Consider the following 9881-nt stretch of genomic DNA (forward strand, 5'->3'; position numbering starts at 1 on the left):
GATGGCAGCTGCAGAAAAGCCCGTACTTGTGGTCAAAATGGGGGCCCGAAGTTCGGTGTGGAAATATTTCGGGTTCAAACCGAACGATAAAGGCGAGCCACTGAACCCAGAGGCACCGCAGTGCAAGCGGTGCTACAAAGTGTGTCTCGCAGAAGGAGCCAACACTTCAAACCTGTCGAAAGATTTAAAGGACAACCATGCGGACTTGTTCCGAGACTTCAGTCAAGAACGACAGGTGATAATGTTCTTCACCTGTTCACTGCACTGTAATGTCAATGAAAGAAGTACAAAGCCCCTCCCAGCCCAGTAGTAAACCTACAGTAGCCTGCAAACAGAGAGCTAAAACATGTCCATGGTTAATAAATGAGCAAAAACAAGCACTATCTTAAAGGGCTTTCTCTGCAAAGCCTGGCTTAGATCTGGAGCCATACATGAGGCCCAACCAAACAAAAATGGGCATACTGGTGAGAGTCTTATCCATTACAACTCCTACCCACAAAGCTCCCCTGCACCATTCTTTTACCCTTTACTTTTTTAAACCCGTTTTCTGCAGTGTAAACCATCTCTCTTCCTTGCTTACTCTTTCCGTAACTCCCTCCCTCAGTGTTTAGCGCTCTCTCTCCAGCTGGTACTCCTTTCTGGCCAGCTGTAAATCAACATCTATCAGGATAGCATCATAATATCTCTGTACTCATGTGTAGTATCCACCTTATACAAGTAATGCAACTACCAAGATCTGGCCATTTTCAGACATTTCACAACTGTGTGAGATTCCTACAAAATATTATCTACTAAACTAATGCACAATTTTCTCTTGAAAAGTTGATGAATCAAACCATAACTTTATTATTTATTTATCTTAGTGATCACTGATTGTCAAAATATACAGGATTCGTAGTAGCTTTGCTATTTTCGCATCAACATGAACTCTACTATAAAAAATACTCTTCTCCCCTCAAAACTACGTCAGTCCTGCAAACCTTTCACTCCCGGCACTTTCTTCGTGCACTCAAATGTTCACTTCATCCTTCATGTGGCGATAAGGATGATTCAGGCCCACTGTCTCTCCCACACTCAAATCCTGACCCCTTCACCTCCTCTTCTCCCACTCCCCCAGTGTTACTGCTCAGCAACAACCACACATGCTTTGACATACAGTATGTACTCCTCAACATCTTTGAATCTACTTGACACAGTGATGGAGTTGATGGTTCGCTGCAGTTTTTAGTAAGTTCATACAATATTTTCATTATTATAATTTTTTTTAATTATTTTGTCAAAATCCGTTTTTAGTGGACAACTGATTCAACGCGTTCATGTGTGAGAGACACACACACACACACAACCAACTGGTGTCTGTCCTCACTTTATACACACATACACCTAAAAGTACGTCATCTCCTTTCTTTACCTGTTATTCCCAGCACTTCATACAAGAATTCCAATGACTGATGATCTATACATGAAAACAGAACTCAGTAATACAGCAAATACAATTAATGTAATTAATAATCAAATCAGAAAACATTAAAATACAAGCTTTGATTCCTGGACCAGTAAAATACATTTGGGTGAGGAAAGTGAAACAGAGGTGCCCTTGAGCAGGGTCTTTACTACCAGACTGGGGTTTTATTAGGCAGCTTCCAGGTGCGAATGTGGTCAACTGTGTCAGAGTGGAGCTGAAAATGTATTACTGTACTGGTCAAATAAAGGTTTCAAAAGGTTGACAAACTGACCTCTGCTGTGCTGTCTTTCTCCTCTCGTCACCGCAGGTCCGCCCTCATGGGACAACCCCCTACTGCTCAGACCTTCTGACTGATGGAGGTTGTGTGGCACTACTGGTGGTAGGCTTCCTCTTGGTGACCCCTCTGCTGGTCCTGGCACTGGCTGCATACTGTCGCCTGGCCCGACACCTCCAGCTGGGCTTGTGCTTCATCCCATACAGCAGGGCCGTGTACAAGAACCTGCCAGCCGCTCAGCACCGTGGCCTGGGTGCTGGCTGCTGCAGTGGCCGAGATGGAGCAGACGGCAGCGGAAAGGGAAAGGTCTGGGTGTGAGAGACGAAAGACAGGAGTGAAGAAGACCATTAGATGAAGTATATACAGGGAACTGAACAAAAGGGTGGGTGTAGGGATTGTAGGGGTTGAGGAAGAAAAGGCAAATGTAAAAACAGCAAAATGCGTACCAGAAAATGGAGGACAAGCTACGTTCTTATAAATAATTACTACTATCTTACTCCCATGCTTTAACATCAGTGAACAATTATTCACTGTTAGGAAAAACTGAACACACTGTACTAAGGAATTTTGTTTGCTGGTATTATTCCACTGGACATATTGGCTATTTCAAAACTTTCAAGTCGGTAACTTACAGTAAGATGCAATGAGCCATTACTTAAAACACACAAAAGGTGCCTGATAAAATCTTATTGCTGGGGTTAAAGAAAAGAACAAATTGGATGTACACAAGTGTTCTTATAAAAATGTAAAGCATCTTATCTGACCTGCATATGACCTTAAATTTCCTGAATAAAACAAAAGGAAATAGGAAAACAGCACACCTCACAAAGGAAGTAATAACACTAAACATAATTGTACCTCATCACTGTTATTATGAAACACATATTTGTCTATAGTAGTTTTCTGTGAAGCAAACTGTGACTGCAATTTCTTTAATTCTTTGCTTTTTATAAATAAAGTTTTTGGATTCAGCTGGAGTCATGTCTGTACTGTAGTAGCATGGGGTGGGGTGGGTTGAGTCTACTATTAAGAAAAGGAAAGGATTATGTAAAGGCTGTTCCCAGTTTAAGAGCGACAAAGTGACCTCAGTACAAGCCAACACCAATGTGAATGTGCACAGTTAAAAAAACATTTCCAAGTACTGCAAAAACTACACAGCTATTCCGTGAAAACAGTCACCATTGTCAGAGAATGTCCCTGGAGAAATCAAGTTTGAAAAAATAGTTAGTGGAATTTAGGAAGTGCATGTAAGTAAAGCCAACCTTGTGACAAAGCACATAAAACCTCAATAATTCAGGTTTATTTCACCCCCAGGCAGTGAAAAGGTGGAATAAAAGATTAAACTACAGAAAGGACAAATCAAACTATCATAATTATAATTTATATACTACATGTACAAAAGAATTTGGTAAATTTTGACTGATACAATCTTGTGGTTCCCAACTTTTGTGGCTTGTGGCCGCGTTCAAATGTAGCAAAGTCTATTTGCAAGCACTAAAAGGTTGCATGTATATGAGCAGTTTGGGATTATTCCATCTCATATTGATCTGAAAAACTTTTTAAGGGCCTGAGCATGTAAATACATTAAGATGAGAATATAACTTTGTACCCCAGGACTATACTTTGCTTTGATTTCCAACCACACATAAGATAAATTTTGGGAGCCACTACTAATAACCCTTATCCTATAATGCCTTAGCTTTATAAATGGGAGATGCAGACTGCAAAAAGGACTTTAACCTATCTTCACTGAATTCATGAACATGCAGCACACAACATTACATGCTTTAAATATGCCTGTGCATGACAATAATTGCAATAATTGTAATATGATTCCCTTCCTGTGTTCATGTAGTTCTCCTTTCTACACTTTATTTTGAATTATAGTGTCAGCCACATAGCTAGAACCTCATATGTACAGTGAGTATGCTGGCTAAGAAGACAAGACTTGCTACAGCAACACTGTACCTTTGTGGTGAAAGTGTGTATAGCTGAAAATGAGTTAATATTGAACAGTAATACAGGGGAGAGCGCGAACGCAGTCCCCCACTACCAGAAATTATGCAGTCGAGATTCCCACATTTGGGGAATTCGCATGGGTCAGCACAGCCAGAGTGCAATAGCTGAGCCTCGCCCTGGGTGAACCACCTTCTTGATCATGGTATCTCCCCTGCCAGGTAAGTATGAGTTGTACATAGAAAACAGAGGGTGGTCATTCAGCCACATAGGAGTCAGCCTTACGGTATGATGGAAATAAGCAGAGACACACTTTTAAGTAGAACACAGTGATCAAATGACCTTTAACTCGTCAATGAATCGGACAACATAATTTCAAAACCAAAAGTTTATTGTTTATTACTCTTCCTATTTCCCATCATGCTTTGCCTTGCTGCCTGTGTGACGTAGCAGGTTACTTTCATGAAGATTTTATTTTCATATAAACATTTGCGTTCAATAACGCCCTTAATGTTTCACTCTATAGGTTTCACTTGTCATAAATGTAGCATAACAAGTAATGAGTTACGTTCTTAGTTTTAGTTTCATTTGTCTAGTACGGGGGCTTCACTGTACAGTAACACACTATCTCTCTGATGACTTTATAAATGTTATATTTCCGCAACTTCTCCGAGAGTAGCGGATAAAAATCGGAGTGAAATTTGTATGCTGCAGTGAACGTCCAGCAAGACAAAAAAAAAAAAAAACACGTCCTATTAGTTGTCCTATCTTAATTCAAGACGCCCTATTGCCAACGAACAATGCCCCATTTTTTTCCACAGCCTGTGAGAGCCACTACTGCTACAAAGAGAATAATAACCAGCTACGAAACAAAGTCAAGCGACAAAACACGGCGAATATACCGCATTTAAGATCATTTTTCCACAGATAACACATGGAAAAATAATCCTCATGTTGCACTGTGATAATAACATGAGCTGTGGCGCCATCTGGTGGACAATCACACTAATTACGTCATTGTTTACCGAAAGGGGGAGGGGCAGCAGCGGGCCCTTGCAGATTAAACCAACATTACTTGTGAAACAACGTACAAACCTGTAATTCTAATATCGCACATTTATACCAAAAAATACTTTCGGTGAGAAAGATAAGTGGTAAGAAACATTTGTAAACACTTTAGTTTCTATTGCCCTACATATGCCCAGGTCTAGATACGAGCTAAGTAGGCGCACTGATACTATTTTCAAAATATATCCAACGAACTACTGCTCGGCATTTAACTAATTTGATAATATTTCCCTAACACATTTCACGGATTTACTTATAAGACGCAACCTTGTTGCGTTTCTATTTAGTAATAGACAACTACTCTTTCCATTCTTTGCGCGTTTAGCATGACAGTTTGTCGAGTAGCGAAATGGTATCGAGACTCATGGTCTGGCTCAAGCTCCTGAAACAGGCCGAGAGTCAGTTATGCCAATTAAGTATAAACGCATCTTTTCTTTACCTTCAACCGCAAATACGTCGACACAAAACCGTTAGCAGAAACAAATAGCGTACGTTTCAGTGTTTCAATGTTAGTTTCAATGGCTGTTAATAGTTTGTAAAAGATTTTTCTTTAGCAGAAGACTTACCGTCTAGTTGAGGGGTCAACGTCCGCCACCGAAGACTTTCAGCGAGCCAAGTTCACTAAACTTAAAAAAATGCCGCACTGGCAGCGCTTGATATATTCCACAAAGGTTTCAAAAAGGACGCTATAGAAATAGTAAATATACGGGTATTACAAATGTTGAGCACAGGTAACCGAGCACAGTTAACGGTGCACACGGCGAACAGGTGAAAAGTCCCCTACTCGTACGCACGTGAGCCGCGCCGAGAGTATGCTAATCACCCGGATGTAGATTGAACAACGTTAATAATATAATATAATATAACATTATATAATATAATATTTATTTATTATATGGCAGGAGAAAGTGAATGTAAATTATAATAGGCTACCTGGTGTTTTACAACTGTAGAATAAAAAAGGGAACTACAGCATGGACTCTGTTAAACATCAGAAAATTATAAATGTCATTGAAATAAGATGACAAAAAGTAACAATAAGTTGTTGCACAAAGCTTTGGGTTTCTAAATTTTCTCATCTCAAGAAATTTAGATACATTTTTATTTTGTCCAGAAGAATTTTTTTTTGTGAGTTGAAACATCATAGATAAGCGGACAGAGGTGAACAGCCTGTAAAAATCATGAATATTGACTATTGTTCAGTAACAGTAGTAAAATTAGTAACAGTAAAATATCTGTCTCATCTCTGTCACAACTCATCCTCAACCAAGTCAAAGGAATCACCACTAGCCCCCAAATCTCTTATTGGTCAGGCCATTAAAAGAAGAGCATGCACTGACATGAAATGATGCATGTGATCAAATATAATAAATTCTATATTTACTTTTTTCAGTTTGCCATTGCTGTCATATGAATTCTATAGTCCTTGATATTATTATTCACAATAACACAACCTGAATAAAGTGATCACAGTAGAAACACTTCTTAAAGGGCTAATGTTAAAGCTCTAAAATTTGAAGGCTTGTTGCATCTACAAAAGTCTCCAGATAAAGACATTCAAAGCTGGGGTTGAACGAGTAGAAAGTGACCTCTTAAAGATCACATCAGGCACACAGCCACTCCACGTTTTGCTTTCTAATCGTTAACTGGACGTTTAGCCAGGTAATTACCTGTTAAGCTTCTCTGACGGAAAGAGGTCAAGAGGAGATGGAAAAACAGAAGAGACAGGATAGTGTGCAGCCATTCTCAACACAAGAGTAGCACTACTCAAGGAGGAGGAGAAGGGCTGTGCTGCTCACTTTCTTGTTTTCTTTTCTCACCATTTAGGAGAGGGAATTAAGGTAAGCAAATTAGTGAAGAAACTGGATTCATATTCAAGATATTGGAGCCAGCTGGGAAATTAAGGATTTGCAATGATAGAAAACAAATTATTTTTTCTTAAATGTGCTTTTAATCTTCTTGCAAATATTTCTTGACCATGGTCAAAACAATATTTTGGTGCAACACCTCTGGATACAGTGTGAGCCTCTGTTCTTCCACAGCATGTCTAAGGAAGGAGAGAGGACCCCTTCCACAACCTCTGTCGACTCAGCCTCAACAGACGGGTAAATTTAGACTGTCATTGTATTTTTTAAAAGTTTCTGTGAGTGTGAAATACAATACAATTTGGAAATGCAGGCTTTAGGTGACCCTTTTAATATATGACCTGCAAAGTGTAGGAGTATACTACTGCGTCACTGGCAGTTCATTTTCTTCCCCAGATTTGCCATATAATCAAGAGGGTGTCTTATATTTGCAAGATAATATATAATATGCATTATTGTTTGATTTTATTATGTTTTAGAAGGGCTAAAGACTCCCCATCAGGTTCAGTCTCTGAATCACCCAAGAAATCATCAAAGAAGTCCAAGAAAAGCACTGAGAGTATGAACAAAGTCTACACTTCTGTGCTCAACAGTGTTTTTGGGGCAGTAAGTAACTTACACCGTCATTGTGGGATTTACATGTACTGTATAGTCAAACTGGATCCTCTTCTTGGCTATGATGGTGTCTGACCTCTGCTGTGACCTTTCAGCTGTAGCTGATGCTGCTGAGTTAAACAGTTTAAATGTATCTGTGATAGCTTGTGTCACTTTCAGCAGCGACACCCACATCCCTGCCAAATTTAAACACATTTTTATTCAATAAAATTTGTGTTTATCCTTAATTTTAACAACTGAACATGAAGCTTTTCCTTATTGAAAATTTAATGCACCTTGAATTCAATCATACACTGAGAGATTTTCAAAATTTTCTTTCGACAAATCCATAATTTATTTGATAGAGATCTTAAGGCATAGAATCCCTTAGTGCAGTTGATGCTCATTATCAAATAAAGGCACTGTACGTCAGTCATTAAAACTTCAGAGGTGAGGTGGAAGTCAGTCAGAGTGCTTACGGTCTTCTTCCTGATCTTTTTGGAGCTGCCATCACTAAGCCTGGTGTGTCTGCAGAATTAGGAGCTCATTAGTTGTGGCTTAATGTCACTCTTCATTAGGGTTATCCTGATGAAGAGCACCGCCAAACCACTTGGTTGATTCAACTTGAAAATATTTACCTTTTCCGTTCCAAACTGATTCATGACCATGTGTATACTGCACCTAAGGCGTCTCCTCTGCACACCAGAAGATGGTCCTCTGCCCTCTGTATGTTGTGACATTGTATTTTGTCCACCTCATTAACTTGCATAATTCAAATACATACTCTTGATATGTGAAAGTAGTTGAAAGTCTTTGATTTCATAGGCATTATAAGTATCATTACAACTTGATGTCAAATTATTTTGGTATTATGTAATATCCTACTATATTAAATTGCAACATGTGTTTGATTCATGTTTCTGCAGGAAAGAGAACTGGCTCAGGCTGAGTTAGATGGTAAGTCTCATTGCCATAGCTCAATGCTTATATCAAATAACAAAGATTTTTCCTCTGAGGTTTAATTCATTTTATTCAAACTGTCCAACAATATTGACAGATGTCCCCATAGATTAAATACGTAGACAAACCTGGTGCCTATTGTATATTTTAGAATATCATAGTCTCTGTGATCCCCTGACCTTTCTCACAGAGCTGCAGGAGGCCTTCAAAGAGTTTGACTACGACCAAGATGGCTACCTGAACTACAAGGATGTGGCTGAGTGCATGAGGACAATGGGATACATGCCCACAGAAATGGAGCTGCTGGAGATAGTACAACAGATAAAGATGAGAAGTGAGCTAATAAGAGCCATTTTTAATACATTTGATTTAATAAGTAAAAAATGGCAATAAAATATACCACTGAATTAAAGATTTTTGTAATTTGAACAAGACCTTTATTTCTTCACATAAAAAAATGCATATTTGTCTGGCTGTTTTTGCTATTGAGCCCTATTTCCTGCCCTCTGTCATCTTTCCTCTCCACAGTGGGTGGATTAATGGACTTTGAGGACTTTACTGAGCTGATGGGACCCAGGATGATGGGAGAGACTGCTGACATGCTGGGACTCAAGGAGCTCCAATCTGCCTTCGTACAGGTTGGTCAGTTAATAATGAAAGAGGTATTGTAGTAATTGAATTAGAGCAAGTTGAAAGATATGATCAGTCAGCTGAATGTTATTAATGTGAGCTGACATATAACATGAAGAAATTAAGTCTGGTTTAATGTATCTGAGTCCATGAGTGAAAAAAATCATCTGACATTGCTTAAATTAGATAAATGATGACAAATTAAATTACAGTCTTAATTTGAGCATGCACTGACCAGTGGGCTTCCATACAAGCCATTTAAAATAATAAATTATTTGTGCAGCATGTTTTAATTTTGAAGGGATTTTGTATCGACAACATATATAGTCCCGTTACAACCACTTTCTTTCTGTTGTCACATTTTCATAACTTCCTGTTTTTGAAAGTTTGACCTGGATGGAGACGGAAAGATCAACCAGGAAGAGATGAAGGAGGCAGTGAAGTCGATGCTGGGAGAGAAGCTGAAGAAAGGAGAACTGGAGGAGATCCTGAAGGAGCTGGACATTAATGCAGATGGAAACCTCGACTTTGAAGGTGGGAAGCAGCAGTTGAGGCACATTTAGACAGTAGACAGCATGTGTTTCATGATGCGGATCATAATAATAATAATAATAACTGTATGTCATTGGTTCTTGCACTTTATTCAGATAAACTCAGCCCTGTCTGAACCTGCTCTGCTTTTTCTTCTTCAGAGTTCGTGATGATGCTCTCCATCCGCTAGCTGCTGAAAAGACTGGCCACATGGACAGACTACACAAACGCTTCTGAATCATTCCATGGATAGTTAAAACAGCTATTTACCAAGTGGTCCATGTTGGTTACTACTGTTTGAAATGTAGGTATAGATATCTACTACATAATGTGTGCCTAATTCTGTAATAATTGTATGAATAATGAATTGCTAAAGGACTGAGAATGATTCTGTATGGCATCAAATACAATGAAAGCTGTCAGCAGGGTGTTCTTTTGGTAGATACATGAACTTTTTGCAGTGATAAATCTTGTAAATAAGACTGGAATGTTTTGCTATTTTAATAAAGAAATCTAAATCAGCCTTGCCTTTCACTGA

General features: G+C 38.9%; 2 protein-coding genes and 1 non-coding gene across 3 annotated transcripts in view; 2 read left to right on the top strand and 1 right to left on the bottom strand.

Annotated features, from left to right (window-relative positions):
- The window catches only part of tmem88b (transmembrane protein 88 b), a 7429-nt gene extending 4719 nt beyond the window's left edge, over positions 1-2710 (top strand). The window contains exon 3 of the mRNA XM_023421741.2: positions 1773-2710. Coding sequence (XP_023277509.1) covers positions 1773-2057 — 285 coding nt within the window. The 3' untranslated portion in view covers positions 2058-2710. The remainder of the gene's footprint in view (positions 1-1772) is intronic.
- A 1050-nt stretch (positions 2711-3760) lies between these two features.
- On the bottom strand, positions 3761-3924 carry LOC111666444 (U1 spliceosomal RNA). The gene has a single exon (XR_002761587.1). It is a non-coding gene; the product is annotated as a U1 spliceosomal RNA (small nuclear RNA).
- A 2588-nt stretch (positions 3925-6512) lies between these two features.
- On the top strand, positions 6513-9864 carry LOC111666416 (calcium-binding protein 2-like). Its single transcript, XM_023421744.2, has 8 exons — positions 6513-6604; positions 6806-6868; positions 7108-7234; positions 8149-8179; positions 8373-8516; positions 8711-8820; positions 9199-9346; positions 9505-9864. The coding sequence occupies exons 2-8, from the start codon at positions 6807-6809 to the stop codon at positions 9531-9533; spliced, it is 651 nt and encodes a 216-aa protein (XP_023277512.1). The 5' UTR covers positions 6513-6604; position 6806; the 3' UTR covers positions 9534-9864.
- Positions 9865-9881: the final 17 nt, after the last annotated feature.

The sequence above is a fragment of the Seriola lalandi genome, unplaced genomic scaffold (genome assembly GCF_002814215.2).
Source record: "Seriola lalandi dorsalis isolate HSWRI2012SDOR001 ecotype SW California unplaced genomic scaffold, Sedor1 jcf7180002054676, whole genome shotgun sequence".
NCBI classification, from domain to species: domain Eukaryota; kingdom Metazoa; phylum Chordata; class Actinopteri; order Carangiformes; family Carangidae; genus Seriola; species Seriola lalandi.